General features: G+C 35.5%; 1 protein-coding gene across 1 annotated transcript; it reads right to left on the reverse strand.

The window, feature by feature from the left end:
- Window positions 1–10,428: 10,428 nt before the first annotated feature.
- On the reverse strand, window positions 10,429–17,407 carry LOC108723135 (inositol polyphosphate multikinase). The gene is made up of 5 exons (XM_018448647.1): window positions 16,963–17,407; window positions 13,752–13,942; window positions 13,021–13,200; window positions 12,487–12,747; window positions 10,429–11,919 (listed from the first exon to the last, which is right to left on the reverse strand). The coding sequence occupies exons 2-5, from the start codon at window positions 13,912–13,914 to the stop codon at window positions 11,282–11,284; spliced, it is 1,242 nt and encodes a 413-aa protein (XP_018304149.1). The 5' UTR covers window positions 13,915–13,942; window positions 16,963–17,407; the 3' UTR covers window positions 10,429–11,281.
- Window positions 17,408–17,700: the final 293 nt, after the last annotated feature.

Consider the following 17,700-nt stretch of genomic DNA (forward strand, 5'->3'; position numbering starts at 1 on the left):
GAGTCTGAGACGTCGCGCTTGTAAAACGAGATGATAAATCTCGCGATGTTTTCCAGGTGTAGTTTTTCGACAGGAATGTTAGTTTCTTTTTCTTATTTTCCGTGTACACAGATATCGATAGTTCGCGAAACTGGAGCGCGTGATGCTTGCCTCGGTAGAACGCGAAATTAACGCGAAATTAAAAAATTGCAAATGTGACTCTTTCCAAAGGTTATATTCAGAAAAGGAAAGATTCTGTTAAGTTTTGCAATTTTTACGAGATGCGCAGCGCGCATTTATGCTTTTTGTTTAAAGGGACAATTATTGACTGTTTTGATCGAGAAGAATATTACGAATCTCGCTACGAATGCTGCAATAAAATTACTATGTTATCGCCATCAGAACCGAGGCCTAAAGGAACGCAGGTCAGTATTCTGTGTATGCATGTTATATATATTTTTTTTAGTAATTTTCAAAATTCACGATTTTATTTTCGCGAAGACGAAATTATTAGTGAGACGTATTGGATTAACTTTGCTCAAAAATGCCGCGAGCGGCGAGAGAAATTATTGAAACTGCGAATCGCACGCGATATAAATAAGTCGTTAGCCAAAAGGGTATCATATAGAGACATATCCGTTTAAAACTGCCAAGTACACCCGTTATCTCACCCGACTGGCTTCATGTGGGACTCGAGTGGAAATGTATAAGGCCTAAGAGAGAAAAATTTCCGTCAAACGGAGCGTACTCGCGCCGAGTGTTAGTATTACATAAGAATGCAGGATGATGTCGCAGCAGCCAACATCGATCGCCGGCTCTAGGGAGGACAAAACTTCCGATCCGAAGGTCGACGGGTCCGCTGTCCGACTCCGTTTGTCTTTCGCGAGAGGGAAAAAGTATGTCGCGCGCGACTCTGAGAAATGGCTTCGAGGAGCCATTTCGCCTCATCTCCTCTTTATTATATCGGGTGTATATTTTGTTAGTTTTGAATTATAAAACGCATGATTCGCTGGGGAAGCGCTTAGAAAAAGACTGTGATTGCGGAGAGGATTCGTAGAGGGAAAGAGCTAGTGCACTGATAATTCTGATAGATAAATTTCGCACGGAAAAAACGATTTTGCCGAAAAATTAAAAATTTTACTGGATACAGATGCGAAAGTAATTTTGTTGGATCGTCAAAACAATTATGTTGGAATGATAAGCAATGCAAAAAATTTTCTAGCAACCAGTTTGAGTTTCTAATAAAATTATTTTGATGCTCCAACAGAATTATTTTAAGATCTGTGTCCGGCAAAATTTTAGATCTTTTAGCAAAATCGTTCTTTCCATGCGGTGAAAAACCCCGCATTTTCGCCTTTATATAAGACGGCATCAAGTACCAAATGTTGCTCGATCCGTCAGATACAGAATGACCAATCATATTTATAGTTTAATGCAGAAAGATATTATCTACTTTATACATTTGAAGTAAATTTCTTTTGTTAATTACAAAGGTAGAATGCGTGTATAAGGAAAGATCACGCGCTCGAAAGTGCCACAAAGACGTCTGCAATACGTCCGAAATCTTTATTTCTTTTTTTGTTCAATTTTACGGTTATTCGGCGCTATTTATAAAATAAGAGATATTTTTTATTTATTTATATTTTTTAGAAACTTGTCTTTTGCAAAGTCTGCTGAATTATGAACCGGATTCGATCTCGCGCGGTTACGTTGCCGGTGCCGAATGCCAGATGAGAGTATGTACATGGAGAAACGAAAGTATTTTACCTTCACTTCCTACGACTCGCAGAAATCATAAGGATATCATTATTCTCGAGTCAATCGGCCGCGAAAGCACACGCCAATATAACAACAGTCTGTAATAAAACAACAGTCGCGTTAGTGTGCTTCGTATGTCTCGCTATTTTTTCCTTTCTTTTTTTTTTACACAAAGCAGGAAAAAGTGTCTTTCTCGCCCGGCGACGTCGCCTCGTCTACAGCAGATGTCGATATGTTACAGATTATTATTGAAAACTACGAGGGGAGCCCATAATCACCCGTTGTTGATGACGTACATGCCATATATATGTCTAGATCCACATATACATGTAATATATATGTATGTATGTAGGTATACAAGGTGGCGCACGAAATATTATACCATTTGCTTTGTAGATGGGTGAGTCATAAGTAATCTTAATATATATGCCTTGATTTTTGAGGGGTAAATTAAAGTCACTTATTGATTCACCTATCGTAAGTATAACACATTTATTTCTATCAAAATCGGTACAGAACTGGTATGGATTTAATTATCAAAGTCTGGAAAATATTGGATAATTATATAGCATGACATTTCGTGTGCCACTCTGTTTATATCATATAGATATATGTATTTGTATGACGTATATACATATAATATATACAGGGTGTCCCATAACTCACCTCTTTTTGTCTCTTGCAGTTTTTTTGTAAAATTGATAGTATTTGAGAAAAAAATTATTGAAGACCAATATTCGGCAATTTTTAGTAATTAATATCTTGTTAACTATTGCGAAAATTACAAAATAGTAGAGGACTTTTCGACTCAGTTTAGTCGGCTCTACCTGCCCACGAGCGTTGTCAGGTGAGTTATGGGACACCCTGTATATTATATACATACATATGAAAGTTAACTGCCAACGTTGTACGTACGTAATCGAGAGCTGATTTACTCGGGACGCAGTTTACTATTCGGTGTGAACGCGATCCTTGAGTACCGGGTGTACTCAGCACCGTGTGACACGTTTTCTCTTCGCGCCTGTGCGTATACGTCTGTGATCAATCTTTCACATTTACCTTCATAGGAAAAGGGGCCTTCTTAACACATCAGACAAATTTGCCAAATTGAAAAAAAGAGAGGGGAAACGCTCTCGAAATTTGCTCTCTCACCGAAGCGTCCTCGAGTGGATTGGATCGCGATCGTCGTGAATTCTAAAATACGTAAGCATGCCATTTTGCATCCGGTCTAGATTGGATCGTCGATCGTGGATCATGTTCACCAGAATATTATATATTTATCTATTTTTTATTAATAGTACATTCTTTTTATTTTATTGATTGCGATCTCGCTGGAAAGAAAATTTTCAAATCATTAATTTTTCAATCATAAATCAATGTTTCTAGCTCGTAATGAAAACTTAATCTTTGTAGATCTTGCTTCTCGACAACGATAGTTTATACTCTCTAAATTTTTTAGAGAATCTTACTCTAAAGAGCAAAAATCAAGCCAGTCTTGAAAAAGGTTTTTAATTTTTAATCTTTAAGAGTGAGATTAACTCTAAAAGTTAATCTAAAAGTTTTAATAGAGAGCAGAGTAGAATTCAATAGAAAAATATTGACTGTAAATTGATTGTCGCATGTCGTAACAATAGCGAGAATATTAATTCATCGAAAGCATTTATGTTCTGTATGTGAGGTGTTTCAAAAGAAGTCTATTAATATTCAATGCTGATATAATAGAGTTCGATCAATACTTAAACGCGACAATTTTTTTCGTCGTTGAAATGAGTCACGTGTATTTTTCGCGATCTCGTCAATGTATTAGTTAATTGTAAAAGTAAACAATGTGCCAAATCGATTTATCCGCCTCTGCCCTCGTTGACGAACAATTTTGACGCATGAATTAATCGTAATTAACAAGAGCCGGTTATCGCGATTTTCAATCACGAACGATATTGCATCGCGCAATCACAACAGCGCAAGATATTAAATTTATCTATATACACTATGATGTTTATATAAATTTTTAATTTAAAAGTTAGATTATCTCTCGTCGTTCTTCCCCATCGCAAATTTTTATATATTTTTATTATATATCTTCCGCGAGATTTTTAATTTGACGATAGTTCCAAATTGAGATTGTCAGCTGTGATCCACGGTCGCGATTCGGTGACGCAAAATATCATCGATGTTAAATCTTTAATGCTACTTTAAGCACCCAAAACGTTCCATGACTAACGGGAGATCTTTTTTGATGTCCTACTTCGGGATTTGAAACGATTTGATAATATTACACGAGCTATATCTGATTAAGATTAAAGATATTATCTCGTCGATTTCGCGCAAGAACCCGCACGTTAACTTGTTAGAGGGAAACGAAAATGGACCGTTTCCACCGTGCTGGGAATTTTCGAAAAACTAACGTTCTCATGATGAGAAGCGTACATGTTACACTCGAATCTGGCGATTTGATTTTTAGGTCAATCAATCGGGACGATTTAGACTTCGAGATAATTGCGACACCGTGACATTTTCCAGTCAGTGGCATTATCTGTAACATTATCTAAAAGTGATGGTTATTTTTAGATGACATTTATATGTATGTTACGTGGTGAACAGTGATCTTATATTATTGACGATTTTAAGACGATTGGAATTCAATTGTGTCAAATAATGTCACAATTATTTTTGTAAGACCCTATGAATATTACTTGGTGCAGAATATTATATTCAATAATTTTAATTGAAACTCAATTGTTTTAAAAAGTATCATCTTCCGAAGAAAATGGAATTAATTTTATAATACAGAGAGATACAGAGAGTTAGAAATAAATTCCCTCAGTTTTCCCGAATGAAAAGTCTCACGATGTCGCGTACTTTCTTCGCGTCTCGCTATCGTCCCGATCGCGACCTCGTATTACTATAGGAAAGTAAATGTGGTAGCTAAGCAACAACGAGAGACGGAGCTGTTGTTTTCTCCGGACGGTGGCCGCACGATTCGCGACGCTCCGGCGACGCCGTATTCGTTTTGTACATTTGATTTCCGGATCTTTGTGGAGGGGTGCCGAGTGCCTTTCTGAATATCCCTGGCCGTAGCGTCGCGTCGTTCGCTCCTCGTCAATGAGAGGAGGAGCAGTCAGGACGGCCACCCCCGTAAGGGTGCATAACCGGACACTTTTTCGCTATACGTATATTTCTAGCACGCGGTGCGTATGTGTGTGTGTGTGTGTGTGCGCGCGCGAGAGAGAGAGAGAGAGAGAGAGAGAAAAGAGTAAAGTTGAGAGACATGGCCTTCTTCTTCTCCTTTTGTAATTTTAATCCGCCGTATATTCGCCTCTAACGTTTTAACGCGAGCTCGCCGAAGATATCTAGCAGTTTTGTAAACATTTACTTCATGCTGTTAGAATAACACGCTGAGTGCGAAGCAGCGAGCGAAGGAGCGGGCGGGGATGTTTGAAATTAAGGAGTAAAATGCGCTCATGTAATTTTAAAACGGCAACGTGGTTGGAAGCTAACGAGACGATCCACGTTTTCTATTTCGATCTTTTGTAGGTTATTAATCCATCGTTTTCCAGGACTCTGCAAAGTATTACGCAGCAGCGACAAGGTCTCGCCATCTGTATTATCCTTCCGGCGAACTTGATTGATTATTGTTTTCTTCGGATACTAAAAATAAGGCGGAAACCGCGCAGCGCAATTTAAAAGGGATCCAGATTGGGTCTTCCGAAGGAAAATACACGCGACAGTCGAATTAACCCTGTAGGGGCGAGTATTGCGACATTCATTTTAAAATTTAATTCGGGATAAATTCGAGATCTGATTCAGATTTGTTCTGTTCCTTTTAGCTGAACTTCTTGCACAGTTCATTTTTTCTCAGCTAAAAAGAACAGAAAGTGCGCAGCGTAATTTGAAAGGAATCCAGATTGGATTTTCCGAAGGGATAAATTCGGAATAAATTCGAGATTTATGCAAATGGGTTTTGTTCTTAGTTCTGTTCTTTTTAGCTAAACTTCTTGCACAATTCATTTTTTCTCAGCTAAAAATAGTAAATCTTCTATATAATTGTCAAAAAGGCAATTTGTTGATATATATCAATATATATCGATAGAGTATAATATATTATAGATACTTAACTTACACTTAAGAACTGAAGATGAAATCATAAAAATATGGCATTTTTAGCTCTGTTCTTTTCAGCAGAATTTCTTTTGTGTACACAATTTATCTTTTCTCTTTTTCTCTCCAATGTGAAAAGAAAAAGAGGAAAGATGAACTATATAACTATAACGAAGTTTAGCTAAAAAGAATAGCTCTTCTAACTGCCAAAGAGGCAGTATGTTAATTTCTTTGTACATGTATCAACATATATCGAAAAAAGTTTGCAAGATATTTTTGAGTAAAATCGCGGTAAAAAAATGAAGAGGACTCCCACGATTCTTTCTTTTTTAACAAGACAATATCGCCTCTAGATGGTTAAAGCTGTTCATAATTATGAAAATTTCGAATCCGTTTAAATTCCAATTAGATCACTTAGGATTCATTGAATCGAACGGGTCCACGCGACAGGTCCAATTTACTCTTGCAATCGGACGTGCCATTGTCCGCCGAGGTCCTTCCTTTCAGAGTGCTAATAAGATCGAAATCCGGCGTGTGGCGCGCGGGCGAGACTTGGCGGTCTAATTCAGCGTGGGCCAGGCGCGCAATTGTTCGAGCTTACCGTCGTAATTCTTCAATTTCGTTAGCGGCCTTTGTCGGGCGAATTTAGACGGTGAAACTGAGATCGTATGCGCGCCTTCAACGGGCGCGACTCCTTCGTCCTTGTCCATCGTCGTCAATGCCGAGTGTCTTCGACCTCGCCGATCGTCTCTGATATCCATTTCGCGTGACGTCGACCTCTGTCATACGGGCGTTGTCGAACAACAACAGTGCATTAATTATTTTTATGTATTTGTTAGTATTATTACTGACTATCTCGATAACAATTATATTGCTCCTTTACTTTAAAAGTGGTACAACTAAAAAAAATCAAGTTTTAAGACAAACTTTAAGTTTCTTTTTTTTTTTTAAGTAAAAAGGGAAAACTGTGTTCGACTTGACAGAAAATTATTGACAATCAAGAAATATCGGCATAAAGAATATATTTTTATGATCAAATGCCAGTTTTCTCATTTTTGTTTCACAACTCTTAAAAATCCATCTTTTTGAATTTTGACGATTTTTTTACACTATCCTTTTTGAGTTGCGATTTTTTTATGAAGTTAAGTTAATTTACTTTTGATAATTAATAGGATAATGTTTACCTAACTCTTTGACGTGATGATTTTGACTCAAGAATCATATTTTTCTGAATCGTGCCACTTTTAACACTAAAGGAGCGACATGTAATTGTTTACTATTTATAAAGAGTTGCAAAGTTAATTAAGGCCGACACCTAGAAAAATGATTAGAGTCATTAGTGCAGATAATTTGAATTTATAAGACTGAAGGCAATGTCGGTGGGGAACGACTTTAATTTAATGTCTAATTTAATAACGGACGCGACCCGCTCCTTCGCCGCAGAAATTCGCAAAACTGTCGCGGGAAGGAAACAGATAGAAAACCAAGGGGGAAAAATAAGCGGATGTGTTAAGAAAACGTAATGGAGAATGAAAGGCAGAGTAAAAGGGAGGAAGGTGCGTTGATCGACTTGTAAATATATAACGAATGCCTGCTGTATTTATATAATAGTTATATACGTTAAATATATCGACCTAAATGAAAGTAGCAGCTAATAAAAGCAACTGAAGTAATCTTGGACGAATTAACCGTTAGTCGTAATGTTACAGCGAGACTAATTATTATAATAAGGGAAGCGCGTCGGGCGAGGATGCGAATACTCACGCCGAGGGAATTTTTCGTCGAACGCGTGTCGCATCCCTCGTTTGTTATTGCCATTTGCCTCGTAGCGAAGCGATCTGTCTTATCACTCAGAGAAAAAGATATAGTAGTGGCAACTATAAAAGTGATACGTATATAAGTTTTATATGTAATTTCAATATACGCACACGATTGAATAAACTATTTTACAGTTATCCTAACTATGAAATAATTTATTTAACTATGTATATCGACGTATGCAAAGGAGAACAAAGGAGCAATTACCCCTTTAAATTTTGGCAAAGAGAAACAATTAAATTATGAAACTCATTTTTATGAAAAGTTAAATGATAATTATTATGTGTTATTCGAAAGTTCGTTAGAAATCCTCGAAAACTGGTTTTAATATATTTTGATTTTTGTGAAGATAAATTTTTGCTTGAAATCTTGGGGATACGCCCATGACTGTGTACATTAATTTATTTAACTACAATGTTGAATTCATGTCAATTTGTACCATTTGAGTTTTATTATTTTTAAAGGTCGCCACCGCTTCCACTTAATATGTCGTTATTTTAATTAAAACAGTGAAGTTAAACAACGTAACTCAAGAAAATATATTAAATTTGATTATAAAATTATTTAGTTTATTCTTTAATGATTATACGTTAGTATAAACGTTGTTTATGTTGAAACTAATCACAGAAATAGATTGATTTACATTTTTTTGACATACATTTTAAATTTAAAAATTACAAAATATTAGTTAACTCGAGGGAATTGGGTTACCATTTGCTCCTTTGATTCTAACATTAATTCTACATATAAAACTTGTGTAGTTGTCACCTTTATAGTTACTAGCACTGTTTTTCTTTGAATGCACGGTTTTCTTCGTTTATTCCGAATGCGGGATACGTATAACGGACGAAGATGTACGAACGATTTCATCATTCGATCGAATCGCTTTGTAATTATATCTATAGAGATCGGAAGAATGTGGGAGTGTGTATAGGAGAGAGAATGAGAAAGAGAGATGTTTCGACTACGCTGTATAACAATTATTAGCCTAGCATGATGCGTATTTTATGATAAATACTAACAGGACCCGCGGTTTCCTACGGAACTATTGCGTTACACGTTTAGCTATTTAATGCGTTTTTATCGCAATATTTATTGTTGCGCCTGCGTTTACTATGTGATATAGGGCTACTTATATTATTATCTCGTTGTTCGCGGTCCCGTTTAATTAAGCGCGACTAATCAACGGGAGTCTCCCGATAGAGCGGGAAACGAGGAGGAAGCCGAAAATTGCGAAAATACGGCTACCATTCGCGTTGCCAGTGCGATCGAACGTTATAATTTGTTTAATTGATTACGGCCGGTCGCCGTTCAACTATAAATTGCATTGATAATGCTAATTGTGCATATAATCCTGTCGTGATTGCAATTAATTGATTTTTCAACGGCGACTCCATCAATTTCTAACGGAGATGTAATTTTATCTCTCTGAATCCTACAAATTTCTACACGGAAAAAAAGATGTATTAAAACGACATTGTTTTAATTAATAACAGCATTAAATAATCTTGTTAATTCAATAACAATATTAATGAAATAAATAAAATTTCATTAAAACGAGAGCATGACATTTGTTCCATTAATAGTGTTATTAAATTATAATTAAAAGTGTTTTCAATTAAAAAATAATACTGTTAATATAAATAAAATATCATTTTTTCAGTATACTATTCCGTTTGTAAATTCAGCACTTTTAATCGCCTCTTTATCGCCTAACTATGGGAAAAACTGACGAAACCAGATGGAATTCAAGCTAAATAACTTAATTCCAAAGAAGTCAGTCCCGAGCCCCGTTATAGACGAGCGAAGATGCAGTGTGTATCCCAAATAGTTCCGACTTCCGATCACTTTTCGATTAAAGCACTTATTGAAATTGAACGAGAAAGCGTTATCGAAGCGAGCGTAATTAAAGGATGATGTAGTGGAGAAGACAAATGCGATCGAGATGAGCAATTCTGTATATGTATATACGTGTGTGGGTGTGTTTATGTGCGTACATATTTTATGTACGTGCATCCTAAAATACATACATCACACACACGCTAGCGTGCGACAGAAACATGCGCACGTGTAATTACAATAAGTGTTATACGAGAGATTAAGCAAATTATTATTATTAATGGTTGCGTTCAGCAGAAAAGCAGCTTTTTTGCAACTGTTATAAAGTTTCTTTTTTTTTTTTAATATGATTGGTTTAAATATTTAGAGTCAGTAAAAGGAATTAAGGAGAACCAATTACATTAAAGGATTTTACAACAGTTGCAAAGCTGCTTTTTCTGCTGAACGTAATCAATTATTATCGCGGTTGATCACGTCGCAACGGCACGCCCGCCGATCGTTGACGATCTGTAAAAACTGTTTACGAATGAATGGCAAATAAAATATTATACGACAACGAGTTTACTTGTTATTGCATCGAAAAATCGAAAGTAACCGTAGAAATAAATAATGATAAAATTTATCATCGAAAGGTAATTGTTGTTTTAAGCCATTATGAGAGACGGTGAGTATTTATTTCGTATTTGTGATAAAATCATGAAAGTATAATTAATAGAGATCCTTGGAAACTAATCATGTAATTCTAATTATAGAAATTTGCATCTATTGGCGTTGAAAAATTATATTGATTTTTTAATTGTAAAATATTTAAGAGTTTTGCGCCACAGATTCTACTTTATTACTATGAACATCAATAGAACATTCAATAAATACTCGCGCCCCATTTTTTATATCGTAATGTTTTATTGCTGCTGTTACAATTACAATAATCTGCACTTTTTTTTATCACGTAATGCGTGTAACATAAATATATGTAACATGGTAAAATTAATAATGGTACCGTTAAAGAACTTCTCGCCATTGCAGTATGGCATGTGTACGTTTACAAAGTGCGACTTATTGTCGTCATAATGTGAAAGTCACTCGAATGGTAATTGGAAATTTAGAATGCGGTGTTCTCTATCTTCCTTGTTTTCTCGTTTTTCCCAATTCTAAATTTGTAAAAAACCTTCACACGGTAACTGCGAAGGGTCAAATGTACGAATTCCTAGATAATCTATACATCGCATTACAATTCTTTTGGCAAAGTATAAAAGTCTTAATTATTCTATCCTAGAGAAGACATTTTTTTGGAATCCTTTACAGAATTAATTGCGTATCCGATTAGGCTGTTTCTCTCTGATTGTGTCTTAGTTTTAAATCTCGCGGAATGATCCTGGTTCACTCTATGTAATTACTATTGAAATCAGACCTTTGAGAGAAATACGTTGCTTAAAGTTTTTATCAAATCGCAATTTTCCGACTGATACGAAATACTTTAGCATTTATTTAGAGATTTTAATATCCCTTCTTCTCTCCAAAAAGTTATCGCAATAGCTTTCTACGATGAGCAGTGCCTTCTCTGACGATTGTTGATAAATCAGATGATAGATCAGTTGATAGATCAGAAATCTGATCTTATCAATTTATCATGTCCTCCCGATATGTCGTCCCGATATCTGGTTCCGATAACATGAATGACACATCGTTATAGCAACATATTTTTGTCTGAATTATCTTCTCTAATCTTCTCTGTTCACTTCCGAGAACATCGTCACAAGTAATATATTCTTCGATAAGCAGAACAACTTTAATGCACGCAATCGCTCTTCTTAATCAGATTTAAAAGCTGGATTAGCATCTGGATGCCATCCCGGTAGTTTCGATCCAAGTCGTTATTCTCCCCCGGGAAGACGTGCGTAAAGTCAATCATTTTCACTCTGACCCATTTGTCCTCCGCGCTTTCATCATCATTCTGCGTAACATCGTTTGTGCACGAAAGTGAAAATTGGCTCGGGCTGGACCGACATATCCGATCCACATTTAAATTGCAAGTTTCGCTTTGATTAGGTATGTTTTCGCTTGGCATCGACATAGGCTGGCTTACACTTTTGTTCATCTTTGGTCGATACGTTAAATCGTCCGTTTCAGATGAATTCCGGGTACATTCCGGGTGCATTCCAGGTACTGTTAATGGGGGAACTGACTCACATATCATTTCTTTGTCGAACTTCGGTGTTGAATGAGAGACAGAACTATCATCTTTCAATAGACAATGCTGTCGTAAGTGTTGGGCATCATAGGCGACCAGAAGTGAGCTGGAATAGAAGCAATATTTCCGCTGCATGTTGAAGAGCCGTTCGATCTTGTAGAGGTATGTCAAAATTTCGGAGACCAACTGCCGGCAGACTGGCTTTCCAGGTATTATGTTCAAGAAATCTTCTAGTGCTGCGTGAAGATAAGAAGAAGAGTATTAACGCGGTTTCGAAAATGAAAAATGAGAAACATTTTATCGCTAGATTGTAAAACACGTTGTAAAGGTCTTCTTTCCTTTATTTATGGGTCTGACCTAATGATTATTCTTAATGATCCTAGAACGTCGATGTGAAATTATTATTGCTTGGCGGTAATATTATTTAATCTGAATTAAATGATATATTTAAAAAAAGAATGGAATGCGATACCGATTATACTTCTAATTCCTAAGAAGCTATATTTTTTGTAAAGACATAACGGAACGTCCGTCAACGTTCTAGAATTAAAACTTCGTTCGTTAATATCAAAATTGGAAGGTATACCAATTTCGATTTGTAATTGATCATCAATAAATTAAAAGACTTAGCCTTAACCATGCTCGAATCGAAAGCAGGCTATTCCGTTATTTAAGAAAATTCACTACCCCATTCTGAAATAGACTTTTAATACTCATGAAATTTGCATTTATTTATATGGAGTAATTATTCGTTTTTTTTCCTTATCGATTTCATATGTCTTCTAAAACTCTAAAGCAGATACCTTCCACGACGCCCTCGACACCGAGTTGCTTGCCATAATCTCTGTCATATTTCCTTAATCGTCCAGATAAGACAGAATATACTTGATAACCTGTTATACAAAAACCATAAGTACGCTTCGATTCAGCGTACTTGAGTTCTTCCGTTCTCCTCTTCTCTGGCGTGGCCAAAGGATCCCACGTGCGAAAACCGATCTTGATATCTATCACACATGGCTCGGCCATGCCCTTTGTAATATTCCTAAGTATGAGGAATTTCGTACCTGTTATCGGACAAAACGGTTTAATGAAAAAAAGATATCTAGATGAAATATTAGCCATCCAAATAATATTATATTTACATCTCACGCCTGATAAATTAATTCTTATATTACACAATTACAGATAATATGTATATAAATTATATAAATATACAAATTATATATATATATACATATATGCGCACACGTGAAAGTTTTAAAAGAGTTAGGTCTTATTTCACAGTTTATTCACAAAGTCATCGTATCACATTTGCGGACTGTCAAGAAAATCCTTACGGTTATTAAAGACACGTAGTTCTGTTGTGCCATAATAACGTGGAACGAATTTTTTTAATTCCAATGCGACGGGTTCATGAGAATTCTTCAAGCTCTCGTAGAATGCAATTTCTCTTTCCCCAAGGATTATTTTAGTCGCCGGTTTCAGTACGTGGCCAGTTCGTCTGCAGACCAGCACGCCTGTAATCAGAGATAATTCTTCATGTTATTCAATATACAAATGTTTATATACTGTTGATAAGCGCTGAATTCGCTGAATTGATCATATTTCACTGATATAAAATATTAATATCTTTGTACATTTTTCTTTTATAGATCAAACATTGTAAACAGGAAAAGCACTGCTCCGCTTTTGCTTTAAACATTGAAAAGAAATAGAAATACATGTAAGTTTACCTTAGCAATTAGTATACATTTTAAGCATGTATTAAAATATGAGCAAAATAGAAATTGGAGTAGAATGAAATAATTACTAGTTTATTATTAAAAACTATATATACATAAATTATGTTAATTCCAAAAGTATCCAGAAAATTTTTAATTTTTGTTAATGGATATCTAAACATTATTTTACAAATATATATATATATATATAGTTTTCGATAGAAATAAACATATAAAATGTTTAAAATGTCTATTATCTTTCATTAATTATTAATAAATACTAACATATAAATATTAATTACATATTGAATTAAGTATATAATTAAATCCTACTGAATCGTACTTACCGATAGTCTGTTTTTCGCCATTGAAAGGATGACCGGCTATTTGGCATTCCAACGGTGTCAGTTCACCAGGAAACATACAGCCGGATGGCCCGGGAACCGTCGTATTATCCCATTGTATATGTGGCAGTTTCTCGATATCATCATCCGAGTCTACGGTCGTCATAATTAACGGCGGGGGGGGTTAAAATTAAACAATCCCGTGATGCTCAAGGAGCTCGATCGTAAGCCAGTCTACTCCGCTAAGGTCGTATTTCTCAATAATGAACAAGCGAAAGTAATAATATCTTCGCGTTATCACGTTTTGTTACCGCGATAGCCTAACACAAGGTCTATTCTTTGTAGTCGCGTTATGTTAAACTTTCCGCACTTAAAATGAAACAGCTGATGACAAAAGAAAAAAAAGCAGCGACATAAGTTCAACTATAAAGAACAAGTCCATTGTTTCATCATTACAACTTAAAGATCGTCCTGAAAAGAGAAAAAAGGAAAAAAGACAACAAATTTGCCCTTATACTCCTTGTCTCTTTATTTTGTTTTTTATTAGCGTATTAGACTATATTGTAAAAAAAGTATGTAACATTACATAAATATATAAAAATTACTTAATTTATGATGTTAATATATAAATTGTGCGTTTTAAAAAATTAATACTTCTACCTCTAATTGTGTAAATATATCTTTATATTAGACGGAAAATTACAATAACAGTGTATTTTTTAGTTCTTATTGAATGTACAAATTTTTGTGATATTATATAATGGTAAAATATCACACATACATATATTTGCATCATATTCTTACATTTCAATAATACAGTTTAATCGAAATTACGTACATAATTCGTTGACGAATTAATATCAGAACATACTGTCTATCTACAAACTTAACTTCAATTATAAAACTTTTGCAAACTATTTAATTACTATAAAAAATAATACTTTTATTTATAAGTTGTGACGTTTTATTTTATGAGGTGTATGTAAACATATACATTTAATAGTGGGTCCCAAAATTATCCACTTGTAATTTTACATGTAATTTTTTGCACTATAGAATTTTCCTTTCTTGCTTTCGCCAAATTTAGAACATACATCTATTTCACTTAAAGTACAAAAGGTTGAGCTATAAAACAAACAAACCTCTTTTCTTTTCCCTCACTAAAATTAAAACTGTTCCGATTAATTAGAATTTTATTCGTGTATCGAACGTTCGTGTGAAAATCCTCGCCTTAATACGCAGTATTAATTTCTTCTCCTTCTATTATAATCTCCATTTTCTCTTATCTCTTTATCTATCCCTCTTACGAGGTTTTTTTTCTTACAATCAGTATAAACGTTGACAAGCCCACAGCGTTGATCCGTTCCGTTATTATCGTGACGACGCAAAATGATAAGGCAACAGATTTTTCTTCTTTTCTTTAAGATTCTTTTCTCAAGCTTTTTGAAATTAAAGGCGAGATAGTAATAGGTCCGCGAACGACCCCGCGATCCCGATTTCGTTATTTCTACTGCGGAAAGCGCGTCTTTGTCCTTCGCCGTGCCACGGAATTGTTATCACAACGTCATACTGGGTGCTCCATAAACACGATTTACTAGAGATCTTAGTCCTGGAATACAATAGGAGTAGTAAACTTTAAGCTATAATACCTCGTCGTCTACAATATGCGGAGTAAGCTTGGTGTAAAAAGTAAGAGTAAGAAATTGACTAATCACAGTCGAATAAGAGGAGAATAATTTACCGTGATTGGTCAATATCTTCCTCATTACTTCTTACACCAAGCTGACTCCATATAGATAACACATAAGATACTGGCCAATCACAGTCGAATATGGAAAGAATAATCGACTATAATTGGTTGATTTCTTAAAGCTTATTATACCTATTGTGTTTCAGGATTTATTCTATAATATTCTGTAAGCAATAAAAATTGACAAATCGTAGTCGATTATTCTCATCACATTCGACTATGATTGGACAATTTTTACATGCAATCTAGTATACACGGTTTCTGATAGGTTGAAATCTCTTATTTCCAGTTCCTATTGTCTATGATTTTCATTGTGTTTAAAGTTTGATAGATTTCAATATATGACTTAATGCACAATTGAAAATCAGAGATAATAGGAACAGGGAGAATAACAGATTCCAAGTCTCTAAATTCTTCAGAATAGAGTCTCGTTCTAAAGCCATGATCAGACTAGAAATTGGATTGAAATTTAACCAAAAGAAAGAAAATCAATTTCAAGTTTAGTAAACTTTGCTTTGAATGGTTAAATTCCAATCTAATTTCAATCTCTAGTCTGATCATGGCTTCAAAAGAAAATTGAGGGAATCTTAAGAATGGCTCAATTTTCAATCTTTAAGAGTGAGAGTCAATCTAAAAGTTCTCGAGAGAACCTATATTAGAATATATGATTTCTGATAGGTTGAAATATGTTATTGCCTGTGCTTTTCAAATGTATAGGCCTTAGCAGAATGGCTGACTTATAATCTTAGGACAACATCTTATGGCCTATTCTACAATGTGCTTTTTGTTTCCTGTTTCTTGCTTTTTGTTATTTTTTGTATCTTGCCTTTTTGCCTCTTATCCCGTTTTTCGTTTTCTGTTGCTGGAGATAAAACATTAACGAACTTTAGAAGAAACAGAAAACACATATCAAGAAATATAATTGTCGATAAAATGATCACAAAGAGGAAAAAAGCAAAAGGTAAAAAGCAAGAAACAGGAAACAAAGAGCACATTGTAGAATGACCATAAGTCTTTTGTTTTTAATAACACATAATAACTGTCTTGTGACTCAAGTCTTAAAGGTGTGAATATATATATATGAGGCGAAACGTCACACCTCATGTGTATGTTTAAGCTTGAGTCACAAGACTGTTATTGTGCATTAATCACAACTAAAGATAAAAGACTTAGGTCATGAGACATCGTCTTAAGATTAAAAGTCAGCCATTCTGCTAATGCCCTATTTGAAGCTTAAATCTGAAATACAAATGAAAAACAAATGAAAAACAATAGTAAAAGACAATAATAGACTTCAACCTACCAGAAACAGTACATACCAATTAAAATACACAAAATACACAATTTCTGACAGATTGAAATCTATTATTCCCTGTTCCTATTGCCTGCGCTTTTCAATTGTATCTCAGGCTTATCCCTCGATAAGATACAGTCATCTTACTGAAAGGAAAAAAACCTTCTAACCTCACACTTTTCTTCTCCGTCGTTCCAACGTCGCCTTCGATTTCGGTTATCGTTCGCGGCTACGTTCCGCTTGAAGATAACGAGAGATCGATATATTAAACACGCACTCACTCTCTCCCTCTCTGTTGGTCTGTCCTCTGGTCCGTTATTACCCTGATCTCGTGTGCGTGATACTATAACCTATAACAGCGAGCGCGGCGCGAAAACGCGTGATAATCGCACATGGACGAGGGAACGTGTTCTGTCTCGTTAGGCGAATATATCCTACTTCCCGCCGATGATCAATCGGACTTGTTGATACTTTACGTTGCACTGCGTCGCGTTACTTTACGTTACGTTCTTTCCCCGTTTTATACGTCCACTCCGATCACAATCACAAAACCATTCTATAATCTATTCAATCCCGTTCCGTTGTGCGTGCCCCTGTCAAGGCGTTCTGACACTTGTCGCCATCTATCGCCAGAGAGAATCGCCACTACTGCCCTCTGAAGAAGTGGATGTAAACTACACGACATGTTATCAGTGCTGCCAGATGTGGCGATTTATCGCCAAATTGATGATTTTCGACTTGATCGGGCGACTTTATTTTCGGATTTGGCGACTGGCGATTTTCTCTCTCTCTCTCTCTCTCTCTCTCTCTCTCTCTTTTCGTCTCCAAACATGCTGGGGAATTTCTTGATGCGCTGATTGGTGGCTGCTGGGCTGCGTTTAGGAATTATACTGGATTCACACTGCATC

The sequence above is a fragment of the Mycetomoellerius zeteki genome, unplaced genomic scaffold (genome assembly GCF_001594055.1).
Source record: "Mycetomoellerius zeteki isolate Tzet28-1 unplaced genomic scaffold, Tzet1.0 scaffold223, whole genome shotgun sequence".
NCBI classification, from domain to species: Eukaryota; Metazoa; Arthropoda; class Insecta; order Hymenoptera; family Formicidae; genus Mycetomoellerius; species Mycetomoellerius zeteki.